Source organism: Gymnoscopelus microlampas (assembly GCF_963454915.1).
Source record: "Gymnoscopelus microlampas genome assembly, chromosome: 22".
Classification (NCBI taxonomy): Eukaryota; Metazoa; Chordata; class Actinopteri; order Myctophiformes; family Myctophidae; genus Gymnoscopelus; species Gymnoscopelus microlampas.
This window is the reverse complement of record NC_139959.1, coordinates 5,395,120-5,409,340: the sequence shown is the minus strand read 5'-3', so window position 1 is coordinate 5,409,340 and position 14,221 is coordinate 5,395,120. Positions and strand designations below refer to the sequence as shown.

The following is a 14,221-nucleotide window of genomic DNA, read 5'->3' as shown; positions in this document are numbered from 1 at the left end:
GAATCTTAACGGTCACACCTTTTTATAGTGGTGACCTGTCAGGGCTCATATGGGTAGGCCTATATTTCTCAGAATGTTTTTCCAAGCTGTTGGAAATATTGTTTCACTGTCCTATGAATAAAGAAATACATGCAAATTAAGACAAATATGACTACTGAATACTTTCAACACTTTGTGTGTGTGCGTGCGTGTGTGCGTGTGTGTGTGTGTGTGCGGACATATAGTACACATTAGCAGTATAACCTAATAAAAAGACCGTAAGACATGATGAAGTGTGTGTGTATTCATGTGACAACCAGAATGGTAACACAAGCATCAAGAAGATTCCGTGAGATTCTGAATCTCACAGTGTAATCAAGGAGGACTGTACTGAGGACAGTTGTTTTGGAGCTTATAAGTTATTTTTTTTAAATATAATGTATCATAATATATATTTAAAAAAAATACTAATACTAATATCTACAAGTTCACAACACTTTGGGAGCTTGTAGATCTGCTATTTTTGGTTGGTGTAGTGGGGGAAAAGAGCAGACCAAGTACACACTAAATGGAAGAATATCATATATCAATATCAATAATAAACATTAACATGAATCCAATATATTAATAGAAAAGACAATGTGTAAACACACCAAAACATACATTTTCACAACACTGATAGAACTGTCAAATAAGTCCAAGCTATTTATGAAATCTACAAAAAAAGTTTAACCTGCAAAACAATTTTATACAATGTGTAGTGGGGGTCCCTGCTTCATTTATCTCTAAGGGGTCTATGGCCTGAAAAACGTTGAAGACCCGCTGTTGCAGGCTATGGGAACCGAGTTCAATAAAACATCCATGGTAGTAGCCCTGAAAAATGATTATTATATGACAGTCATCATGGATAGACTTCAACCTGATGGTGTTAGCACTTTCTCTAATTAGGGCCCGTACATCTACATTAACATTCAGATTTCAAATCTTTAATATTCCATGGCCATTGGCCACGGATGTTACAATTATGTGTGGCCCCTCAGAAGTACCCGTAAGTGTCCGTATTGTTTAATAAAAAGTATTTTAATCCGATTGGTGGCCATTCTCTCATAGTTATAATGCATCAGAGTGCAATACACCTCCCAACCGATAGGGTCTCGTAGTTGAAAGCATAATGGAGAAAGTACGGAGAAAATGGCCACCGATCGGATTAAAATGCTTTTTATTGAACAATATGGAAGATACAGGTACTTTTGAGGGGCCGAACATAATTTTAATATCCGTGGCCATGGGGTAAGCAAGGACTTTATATTTGAAATCATAGTTTTCAAAGTTTATGTAGATGTACAGACAGACCACAATGACAGTCATGATGATATGACAGCCATGTTTCAGGGTAGGAATTACAAGATACGCTGCAACACCGACCGAGTTTAACACGGAATTAATTGGCGGTCGTACCGACATCCTGTTCCGTGTCAGTTAGTCCGTCAGGTCAACATGTCTCTTCTCAGAGGATTACAGACACTACAACGACTCTTTACACCCAGAATCTCAAGTAAGATTACATTCCCTCAACATATTCCGATAGATGCACATCACGAGACTAACGTGAGTCAATTGTTTTAGATTGTTTTGGTGTCAGTGTGACACGGTAAGCCGGAAGAGTGGCAGTGGTGGAAAACGTACTCAAATGATTTACTTAGGTAACAGTATCAATATATGCTGTATGCCATGGGTCTTCAACAGGGGGTCCAGGACCCCTTGGGGGTCCTCAGAGTTACTACAGGGGGTCCGCCAAATCTTTGTGTGATATGATTTTTTTTTACCACTTGAACCCTATAGCACCCCTTTTTCTGACGAGAACTTTAGCCAAACATAGCAGATCTACAAGCTCACAACTTGTGAGCTTGTAGATCTGCTATTTTTGGCAAAGAGGTATAGGTGTAGAGGGAAAAAAGGCAGACCAAGTGAACAAAAAACGGTTTAATCTAAAACACAATTTTATACAACATAGATCAGGAGGTCCCTGCTTCATCTCTCTCAGTTAGGGGGTCCTTAGCCTGAAAACGTTGAAGACCCCTGCTGTATGCTGTTTTAACATGTGTGACTTTTGTCTGTTCCAGATGTAAAGAGTCTGTCCACCCTCCCAAGTGTGACTCAACACAACGATGACATGGTATGAACACTATAACTAACACCAGTGGGACAAAGTACTCACCTCCAGTTCTTGAGTCCTGTTCAACGTTTCTCTTTTCAAATGTGTACTTGAGTTAAAAATACTATTTATTTTTAAAAAAATGACATAGTACAGTGGTTTTCAACCTTTTTCGCGTCAAGGACACCCAAATTGACAAATATTAGCCCAGGGACCCCCATTTTAAAAGATATGCCAGGGACTTCTTAGGGGTCCCAATCTACACTGTATCACCATCATCAGTGTTAATTTAACTCTGGTACTCAGAGTTACTGGTACTCAGAGTTACAGACATATAAGGGTCAATTTGGTTGCTAACTATTAATTTGGCTGGGGACCCCCTGGAACCCCCTCAAGGACCACTGGTGGTCCCCGGACCACTGGTGGTCCCCGGACCACTAGTTGAAAACCCATGACATAGTACATATTCTTGTTAATATCAATGCATTGCTGTATTGAAATTTAGGGGGATTTACTTTAGATTTCCAGAAATCTTCAACAAAATGGTTAAAATAACAGATCTTTGTAAACTCGTTGTATTGTATGTTTTCGTCTCCGTCCTTCCGTGTGTCCGTCCGTCTCAGCCAAGCTAACATTGGTCAAGCTTCACGTGACACGTGACAATATGTTGTCACCAATGCTTTGATTGGTTAGCGAGACGCATGATGACATAAAAACCTATAAATAGCAAATGTGCTTCAAAAAATAATTTATATTTTTTTAAGCTAACATTGGTCAAGTGACACGTGACAATATGTAATATAATATAGGTAAGACAGGATTAATCAGGAACAGTACTGGCGGAGACCTGTGCTCCGAGGAGCACATTTTCTAGTTATTTTTTGTTGTCTCCGCCAGGAGACATTGTTTTCACTTTCCGTGAAACAAGCTAACATTGGTCAAGCCTCACGTGACACGTGACAATACGGTGAAATAGTGTGATCTGATTGGCTAGTGACGTATAGCGGCCTATAAATACATGTGTCACTTTGAAAGAGTCTGTGCCTCTTTCAAAGTGAGGTAAGACAGGAATAATCACGAAATGGCTGAGAAATGGCGGATACTGTAACAATTGGATAGGACACAGACAGGACAGATAGGACACTTACACAGACAGGACGGATAGGACACTTACATAGACAGGACGGATAGGACACTTATACAGACAGGACGGATAGGACACTTATACAGACAGGACGGATAGGACACTTATATAGACAGGACGGATAGGACACTTATACAGACAGGACGGATAGGACACTTATATAGACAGGACGGATAGGACACTTATACAGACAGGACGGATAGGACACTTATATAGACAGGACGGATAGGACACTTATACAGACAGGACGGATAGGACACTTATACAGACAGGACGGATAGGACACTTATACAGACAGGATGGATAGGACAGTTATACAGACGGATAGGACACTTGTGTCATGTTACTATGACACAGTAACATGTTCTATTTTTTTGTAAGAATTAGAACATTCCCAACATTCCCAACACAAGTCTGCTGGCGGAGACTTGTGCTCCGAGGAGCACTTTTTCTAGTTTAAATTGTTGTTTTTTTTTGATTAAATTGTCCCCCCCCCCCCCAATGAACTGCTGCGCCCCTACTCATGTTGTAACTTGAAGTTACAATACTTGATGCATATTGTCTCTAACAGCAAATTATATATGCTCTTCACTCAAAAGCCTGTAAAGATGGACAATCCATTCAAGCAACCACCCAAAGTCTGTATTCTTCACCATATCACAGTGGATTATAAGAATATCCAGGTTAGTATCGAAAACATGTATTTATGTATTTGTTTGTTTTGTTTTTTGTCCATTTATTAAACAATGGAGCAAGTAGTACAGTGTGAGTGCCTCTAGAATTGCATTGTGTAATGTAATCACAAGGTCTGATGGTTTTTATGAACGTTTAATTGACACATGACATAATAATGTCTTAAATGTGCTCATATAATGGATACCTTATAAAAAACATTTTTACAAACCAGTCTATTATATAGACAACAATCAGTTGATTTTTTTCTTCTTTTTTTTAAGAGTTATATTGTAATAAATTGGGAAAGGTTCTGAAAAGGTGACTGTGCGGTAGCAGAATTGCAAGTGTTGTGAGCTTGTAGATTGGCTCTTTTTGTACGCCACCTTGTACAATGAATTATGATACAAGGGTAATGATAGGGTAAGTGATTAAATAACTCCAAGAAATGAGCAGACAAAATTGGAACTGGAACACTATAAAATTAAAGCTGATAAATGGGTACTCTCTCCTGATTGGCAACCCACCTAAACATTTATTTTCTGTTTATTAAAGAGCTGGAGTGACGGGAAGACCCCTGCTACTGAACAAACACTTTATAGCAATAATTACTATCAGAATATTAGAGCTTTAACATTTTAACAAAATAAATATACATATCACTTACCCTACCTTTAGTGGTTAATCAGACAAACAAACATCTATTAGAATTTTGATTCATTGATATATAAGACAGAAAAAAACTGCTTCTCGATTAATCTATCAATTAACCTACATGAGCAAGATTTGGTTATTGGTTTTAAATATTGGTTTTGATATATTTTCAGTTACCGTAATTGGCCAGCCCTACTTCGTTACCTCTTTACTCACAACAGCAGCACGATAGGTTGGCTTCATCATGCAGCCATCTTGCTGACAGATATATTGCTTTCGCTAATAAATCAGCAATTATTTGACTTATTTGAAGACATTGGTAACGCAATTATACAGATTTTCTTTTACCTCTTTCCACCTGGTATCCCTATTTTGGGTACCGGTATTGTCGTACACTCTTTTTGTAACTTAAATTGAGAAGTCAAATTATGCTGTTCCAAATTATACAATGAAAATTCTTGTGGCTCTATCTTGCTTTATATTATCTTGCTTTATATTGAAGTTGTATTGATCAAATGAATTAACACTTCTCTGCTCTTTTCTTTACAGCTTTTGTCCCAGTTCATATCTCCTCATACCGGTAGAATTTATGGCCGACACATAACAGGTGAAGAAGTATATCAATTGTATATAACACACAAGTTCAATGTACTGTATATAGTTCAGTGTACTAAACATAAGATGTAAGTATGTTGTCTGGTTAAGCATTTTGTTTCTGTGTTGTTCTATTTTACAGGCCTATGTGCAAAAAAACAACGGGATGTCACTAAAGCTATTAAAAAGGCCAGAACAATGGGTAAGTCTACTTTGCATAATGTTGTAAAATACAAAGTTGTTTACCAAATAGCGCCATCGTTTTACACATGTTTTTTCTTCGTGACATTTTAATATTAGACAACCATCCGCAAGTGCAGCAATTTCATACTAACTAAAGTCTAATAGTCTTCCATAAGAATCTATGGTCAGTAGTCTGAGTGGTAACTTTCTAGTTCATGACAATGCATTATAACTCATAGCTTTTTTTTTCACTACACAGGTTTCATGTCAGTGACCCACAAACATCCGCAGTTTATGAAAGACCCGACCATCTGTGATATCAGACACTTGGAATAGTTTTTGATGTTTTTTTGTTTCTTTCTTTTTTTTCAGTCTGATTCAGTTACAACAATTTAGTGGGATTCTTTTTGTCTGTATAGCTTCACATAACTTCTAAGCACCACAGCTCCACACAGCTGTCTGCTGGCTCCTCCATTTTCCTTCCCGCCTTAAAGACTTGCTGGACCTCCCGAGGGAATGACTCCTCTGCCCTCCTCTGTGTCTCCTCCCTCCCCGGGGAACGCCTTGCCGCTGCACGACGCTCCGTAGACGGAGTTGTAGATGTTGTAGCCGTTCACAATCACTCGCTGAATTCAAGTTCTCAGTTGCCACAACTGATTCCAGTCATTTGGATTCCATAGAGTTCAACATGGCTTTCTCTTGTCTAAGTATTGGCTTTGTCTAAATGATGATACTTAGTTGTCCATTAATGCTATATTTCATAATAGAAAGTTTAAAACCTTTATCTGTGATTTATTCAAGTGTTTGCTTATATGTAGAACAGCAAGAATAGCAAAGCATCATTTAATTTGTACTTTTTCACAAATCGCAGACTTGTGAAACAGCGCCCAGAATTAGTGCATCGTGACCACTCATTCCTTTGTCCACCAGAAGTCGCACTCTGAAAACTAGTACCCTCACGTTCCCGGTTGCTGGTGTGGAGGCATCAACATTCTCTCGCCACTGAGTGGAGCTCTTTAGCCTGTTGAGTCCTCTTTCAGTCATTTCTCCTCTTCTACTTTTCCCCTGTTCTGAGTCTCCTCCTGACATTCCATAGCCAGCCACTGTACAACCTTTTAACCAAACGTTTAATAACATATTCTTATATATTTTCAGCCAAAGGTGAATTATTAATGACAATTATCCTGAACATTTTCAGTTTTAATAGTCCATTTACTACTTTTGTTGTTGTGGTGCTACCAGTGTTTATTTTAACAACTGCTGTGTACCATCTTGTGTACTGAAATGTAGGCTACCATAAGTTTTCGAAACCGAATAGAGGACAATACATCGTTGTTTTTTGAGTGGCATACACAGACGGCTTCATTACAAATAAAATGTACCTAAAATATAACTTGTGTTGAAAGGACATGTAGGCTACAGATGGATCTGCCTGTTGGCAGACATAACTGAATGGGGGCCCAAGCCATGTTGTAGAAATGTAACCTACTATCAATGGCACTTCAAACTAACATTTAGAGAAGCTCTCACCATGTTGCAATGTTGGGTTTCCACAGAGACCTTTAGGTCAATGCACATAGGACCATAAACCATTGCACTTATAAATAATGTCATTCAGGAAAGACTGACTCATTCTCACAAGTGTAACTAGTACTTGGGTTTTAGTATAGATACTATTGGTCAATTATCACTCCACTACAAGCCAAAGTTGCTTTGTCAATTGTGTGCCTTAGTTAAATTACTAGAGTACAATACTTAAGTATTCAGATAGATCTGCTATGTTCACTATATTTGAAAGAGGGCATAAGTAGTCAATTCATTCAAATCTAGTGGAGGCAATGGTACAATATTTGCCTTTGAAATGTAGCTGCTGGAATGAAATCAATAAGCATCCCAAATTAAATATAAATACTCAAGTAAATGTGTTTGTATGTTGTCCACCACTGATTGTAATGCAGTTGGGTGTGTCTGAAGGCAGCAGCAGCAATGCATTCATATTTGCCAAGAGGCTGTGCAGTAACTGGGTCAAATTATGTCGTTCATGGTGCATTGAATACAATAAGTCACAAACATTCTGGATAAATACTTGGTTTAGATGGTTTTCTCATGGTGTTCGGTGGCCCAATGATCACTAATGCAAGGAAAAACTATTCTCGTTTGTGAAATATCTTGTTTTAGCTTTAGGTCATACATTAACAATACTTTTCGAAGTAAAGTAGCCTTATAGAAGACAAGGCTTGCCAGGTTGTAGTACAAATAAAAACATGTAATGCATGCATATGAAATTATCTAACTGTATGGTGGTGTTCACATAGCAGTCTGGGCTGGAGTTAATACATTTTACTGCTTCTATTGGCTGTGGTGTAATATAACTAAGGACTGTAAATTTTTGAGTTATTTTTACTTTCTGGAGTATTTCCAATTTTCAATACTTTTACTTCTGCTCCACTACTTCTCAGAGGCAAATATTGTACAGCAATGTATACAATCTCAGAGGCAAATATTGTACAGTACTTGAGTAAATGTACTTAGTTACTTTCCACTGCTGGCTACGCAGATGGCGCGCAGTACGCACATGGCTACGCAAATAACGCTCGTTGCGCTGGCTGCGTCCCGTACAGTACGTACGGCATCATTCTGCCTGCCCAGGGTTGCCTTATTGCCTCCGAAAAGAAAACGGCACTAATTAAACCCAAATCCCTCTGATGATGATGATGATGGTGTGACCTCGCACATACCTGGAGGAAGCCATCAGTCACAACAGGTAGGCTAGAGGCAGCATCATGCATGTTTGGACAATAGGAAGGCGGACATTTTCATTTTATTGATAGAGATAATGTAGCCCTGGTCCAGAGCGTTAGCGTCAGTTCTCTCTAACCAGGCGCGCTGCTCATAGACCGAAAATTCCACTGCCGTGCGAGGTCTCCAATTTGAGTAAAAATAAACACAACTACTTCGCTATTCACCGAAACAAACGCAGTTTTGTGCTTTTGAAAGTCTATTCTCCAGGGTGGGAAAAGTCTCAGGACACCACCTTCTCTGTATAATACACGTTTTGGGCAGAAATTTGAATTTGTCCACCAGACAAAAATTATGTATTTTATTCCAGTGCGCCCTCTACAGATCTGGTCAATATAAATTACTATTGACCAGATCTGTAGAGAGCGCAGTGGAGTAAATCAAATCATAGCCATCTGGCGGACATATTTATTTTCTGCCCCAAAAAGTGTATTATACAGAGCAGGTGGGGTCCTGAGAGGCTTCCCACCCTGGAGAATAGACTTTCAACAACACAAAATAGCATTTGTTTCTGTGGATAGCGAAATAGTTGTGTTTATTTATTTTTTTAAACAAAGACGGCGACCTCACACGGCAGTGGAATTTTCGGTCTATGAGCAGAGCAGCGCGCCTGGCAGAGCGTTAGATGGAACTCGCTATAACGCTTTGGACCAGGGCTAGGTTATTATCCTATACGTCTGCCTTTCTGTTTTTCTTTGTGTAATTGTTTACTGTCATTTTATTTTTATCTTGATATTGTGTTTTATGTTATATCATGTTATATCAAATTATCAATGTCTTATTTTTTATTGTATTTATGGTGAGCTGTATTGTTTAATGGTTATATGTTAAAATTGTTATTCTCCAACAAAAATATTGAAAAAAAATCGTCTGCCTTACTGGCGCGGAGCTTCGAGTGGGTCTTTGTCAACACATAATTTATGACTGGAATAGATTCCATAGAAACGTGTTCTATCCAGTGTTGCCATGTCCACTTATTATAAGCAACATTGGGCTTGTTTTTCTGTAAAGTCTCTTGTAAATATAGTTGCGTTTTTTTGGGCTTGTTTCTAAAGTGTAGTTGCTTATTTGGGCTTGTTTCCTAATGTTGTTTAAACCAGTGTTTCTCAAACATTTTCATGTCAAGGACCCCCTCATTAATATGTATTTGTCTGCGCAGACCCCCATCTGATAAAATATGTTATGTCAGCGACCCCCTTAAGATTTGTGTTGTTAAATATTTCTAAAATAGATGAATACATTTTTCTTCAAGATGGTATTTGCTGTTGTTGAAAATAGCAGATCTACAAGGTCACAACGTGTCACATCGTTGTATATCGGCTATTTTCAAATAGCCAATCTAATTATGTTTAAAGGGATCGCTTCTTTTGGGCTTGTTTTCATATACAGTACCTGGTTGCTTGTTTCTCTTGCCAAACCTGGCCCCACTGGTTCTGTATCAGGGACTGTCCCATGCTTGCTTAACAGTCATCATTAGCCTATTGGACAGCAGTTATTTGTAGACGCACGCACCACAACGTAGCCTATTCCAATGGTTCTCAAAGTGGGGTCCGGGGACCCCAGTTAATTTGTTAATATAGCGTCACAATCATTAACCGCTTTAACCATATTTAATTGGCTATTTTTGAAAAATCATGAAAATGAGTGAAAATCTTTGAATACATTTTACCTCCCCCTCATCTCAATATCATTGAATTATCTTTTGCATATGCCTGAGACAAACAAATATCAAGTCAATTAAATTGAAATAATTAGATTTAAGAAATCCGAAGCCTAAACCCATGGGAATAAAAAAAATGATCTATTTTATAAGCTCAAATGCATCAATCCACCATATTGAATGTTTATTAAAAAAAAAGAAAAGAAAACAAAATTGTGCCTTAATCAGATTTGAGAAGGCACAAAATCAATCTCTATCCAGAGATTGATTGATAAAGCGTGCGTGTGCGTGTGTGTGTGTTCATATGTATTACTTTCAATCAGTGGTTAACAGTAACTAAGTACATTTACTAAAGTACTGTATTTAAGTAGAGTATTGGAGTATTTCTTTCTTTTTTCCCCCTCTTTTTTGCAAGCACATGGCTTTCACTCCCATATAATACAATTATTATAGGCTACTTTTGACTCCACTACGTTTCTAAAAAAGCCTCTTGGAATCCATACTTACAAAATTATGAATGAACCACTAAGCCCTATTTCGAAATATAGTGAAAATAGCCGATCTGCAACGTGTCGCATCGCGGGTGATGTAGATCTGCTATTTTCACTAATTAAGATTTTTTTCTTTCGGAAATGTTCAAAATTTCAACACAGCCATGCGTTGATGTTAAAAAGAAAATGTACTTCATAATTATGTACCTACTAATACACGAGTAGTTCAATATTATAGGCCTATAATGTCCACCCACTGCTTTCAATCACCAGATTTCTAATCTAAATTTTTTAGCGCAAGAACCAACTTGTCACTCAGACAGCCAGTGAAATTGAGGGCATAGCACATTGGCTTGTTGTATTATTCAGGGCTTGTCATTTGTTTATAGGCTATTTTAAGAACAGCAACTGTGCACTTGGCAATAAAGCCAGGAGGACCAGATCCAGCAAGTCTCCAGTGACACTGCGTGGGCGACATATAATTACTGTAGTACACTGAGGCACACACATATGCATGTACATTGACCTGTGTGCATAACGTGATTACTTGCATGCACACGCACAATACAGTTCAGTTGACAATGACACACTTGTCAGACACAGCAGACATCATTCATGGATAAAGGAAACAACACCTCCAAATTGAGCGGCTTCCTATAATAGCTGATACCGAGCAGTACCTTGCTAACTGTTTGGCCCTCCTTTTTGAGAGGCCGGCCATTTGAACGCCCCTCACAACCAACTTGTGCACGTGCCCTAGGCTACCAAAGACTTTTTTTTAAAACACACACACACACACACACACACACACACACACACACACACACACACACACACACACACACACACAAACTTCCTCGGTGTGCCTTTGTTAAGTAAGTCTCTTGTGACTCAGTGGTAGTCTCCAGGTGTCTGTAACGCTGGCCCCCTGTTTTTTCTTTGCAGTTGTGGAAAACGTAGGCCTACTCAACCCCAGTGAGTCAAAGTATAGATATTCCTGGTCAAATGTTATTCAACTACATGTGAAAGTTGCTCAGTCAAAAATTTCACAAGGATGGAGGCCAGGTTAATTGTATGGCTAAAACTTTGTGTACCTGATTAATGCACAGATAACGTTTGAGGTACAGCTGTCTGTGTGTGGACTGCGTACATCTCTTCTCTTTTTTATATTAAACATAGGCATATATGACAGACATGTCATATATGACAGATATATACGTACACATACCCAATATGTATCTGTGCTTTATAAACAATGTCTTATAAAGTACAGATACAAAAAAATAATAATTAAGTACAGTACTCAAGTAAATGTACTTCGTTACTGTCCACCACTGCTGTCCTCTGTTGTGTCTGACAACTGTCTGTGGTCACAACGCGTGTCTGGTCTACATCATCAACCCGTGACATGAGGTTGAGAGTGACAGCTGGAACTGGACACGTTGGGAGGAGTAGAAGGAATTACTGAGCTTATTTTATCACTCAAGCCATAGGCTATCTTGGGCTTAAAATCCTCTTAGCAGACCTTGTATTGAACTGTACTTTCCTGTGCTTTTTTTTTGCAAACTGCAAATAAAGTATTCAATCAATCAATCAAACAAGCTATACAGTACATCGTTTTTAGTTACATTTGGAGGTTTAAAACATTTTCATGTTCATTTTTCTAATGATTGTAGACCTCGGGGAGAGACTGACCGAGGATTTGGGCCCGGGCCCAGGCCCTGCTATGGTGACACGTGTCAGCGATGACGGATGTGGAGGCGACCTATGAGGGCTTCATGGTCTCGCGGCGGACAGGACGCAGGAACGCCGTCCACGACCTCCCCCCCGCCGACCCCGGAGAACAGGGGCCCGCCGACCTGGCACAGGGCCTGGCTCAGCTCAACGTCAACAAGTCAGGTGAGAAAGGAGGTTGACAGAAAAACGCAATCTTCATCAATGACGTACTACAGTCAGTCGTACAACAGTGTCCCGCAATGAAAATAGCCTTCCGGAGCCATGTAGCGGTATAGGACAGGAGCAGGAGCGTGAGGTGGCTTGATGTACAAGTACACCCCCCCAGCCATGATGTACAAGTACACCTCCAGACACAACACTAGTATGTTGCAGGGAGGCATTGGGCACCATTTTTATAGTCTTTGGTATGACCTGGTCAGGGAAATCGAATCGGTACCTCCCAATCTCAGGGCGGACACTTAACTACAAGGCCACTGATTATTTTGAAACATTTGGAAAACTTTCGCCTACAATGACATGCCCAAAATAGGGACGCCGGGTTGAAAGTAGTTAGAAGTTATTAGATCTGTACCGGCATTCATGGGGAAGGCAGTGGCTCAGTAGGTAGGGCCTGGGAATAGGAAGGTCCCTGGTTTGATCCTCATAACCTCCAGGATTCATGTCGAATCTCCTTGAGTTAGACATTGGCTTTATTCATAACGCAGGCAAATCTGATGTGTTTTTTTTATCTGATCATTAGTACTGACTGTCCACACAGTTACTTGCGAAGTGATCAGATCAACTTTGTGTATTCAGACGTCTGCAAAAATGCGATGCGTTGTGAGCTTGTGTATCGGCTATTTTTGGTGAACGACACCATCATTCAAGGAAGAATAAATCGGTGTCCGAGTGTCCTAACTGAGACACATTTTTGGAAATTCGATTTGAACCACCTAGGAATGTGATTAGCAAAAGGTTTTATTTTTGTTTTTTATTTCTGTCTTTCTTTTTAAATGTTTTAACCAATCTGATTCCAATCTGCATAGGCCAAAATCTGATTTGGGGAGCCAGTGTGAACATACAGTAACTGCTCCCCTGTGAGGGTCAAATCATTTCCCCTGAGGGATCAGTAAATACACTTAACCACTTTCAACCTGGCTTCCCTATAATGGGCATATCATTATTGTCAAAATCTATCAAACATTTCATTTCAATTGTATGCCTCTTAAATGCTTAAATACTTTGCAACCAATTAACCCATGAGACAATTAGAGGTTTTTATAGTTGCTTGGGAACACCACTTATCTACTGTACAGCCTGGGACAAACCATATCCCTCTGCCACAGATTTATACATTTTCTTTAAAAAAAAAATGTTTTGCCATTTTTGGAATTGTCTTTCTTTCTTTCTTTCTTTCTTTCTTTTTTTCTTTCTTTCTCCATGCCTGTTATCTGTGGATCTGTCATTCTATCCATCATCCCTCTCTATCAGGCAATGAGGGAGAAGGATTAGAGAAAATCCAGGATTCTTCAGACAAAGAACAGGAGAGTCAAAGCTGAGGGCAGCTAACTGGATGACTGTACTCGCATATCATCTGAGTCCCCTCTATAACCCTGACCCCCCTGGCTCCTAACAGCTGGAACTGGACCACTAAGCATCTCGGCCAACGGCATGAACACAATCCTCCATTTCCGTTGGCCGAGCGACCCGGCATCGTCATGGCCTCATCCCCCTGCACTTGGGTGTGTTCCAATTCCCTTAAAAAGCCTCCTCTCCTTGGCACCTTTCCTTCACGGCTACTGATATGAGATTAGAGTGTGAAAGCATGCTAGGCGAGAGCTGCGACATGGCGTCAAGCCGCCTGTCCACCCGTCAGTGGTCCGCAGAGGAACGGAAAGATGGGATGGAGGCTTCTCAAGGTTTTTTGGAGCGAGCTCAAGCGCTTCCACAGAACCAGGAACTCCCTCAATTGTCTGTCTATCTATGGACACAGCTCGACTTATAGGTCTGTGTCTAAGGCAAAGGGTTTAAAACATTTACATGTCAAGGACCCTCAAATTAATATGCATTTGCCCGCGCCGCGGATACCCATCTGAAAATGGTTTTGCATTTTCTCTTTTGAATATAGCAAATCTACAAGCTCACAACATAACGCATCACGACACGAGTAGGTC

The 14,221-nt window shown here is 39.6% G+C and overlaps 1 protein-coding gene across 2 annotated transcripts; it reads left to right on the top strand.

Moving 5' to 3' along the window:
* Positions 1 to 1,419: 1,419 nt before the first annotated feature.
* LOC311038818 (small ribosomal subunit protein bS18m-like) lies at positions 1,420 to 7,649 on the top strand. Of its 2 annotated transcripts, XM_084048423.1 has the most exons (7): positions 1,420 to 1,534; positions 2,103 to 2,155; positions 3,878 to 3,961; positions 5,154 to 5,211; positions 5,341 to 5,400; positions 5,641 to 5,752; positions 6,580 to 7,649. In XM_084048423.1, exons 1-6 carry the CDS (start codon positions 1,477 to 1,479, stop codon positions 5,715 to 5,717), a joined length of 390 nt encoding a protein of 129 aa, XP_083904549.1. In that variant the 5' UTR covers positions 1,420 to 1,476; the 3' UTR covers positions 5,718 to 5,752; positions 6,580 to 7,649. The 2 variants fall into 2 exon arrangements, with proteins under 2 accessions (XP_083904549.1, XP_083904548.1); XM_084048422.1 differs by lacking the exon at positions 6,580 to 7,649 and having other exon boundaries at positions 5,641 to 6,163.
* Positions 7,650 to 14,221: the final 6,572 nt, after the last annotated feature.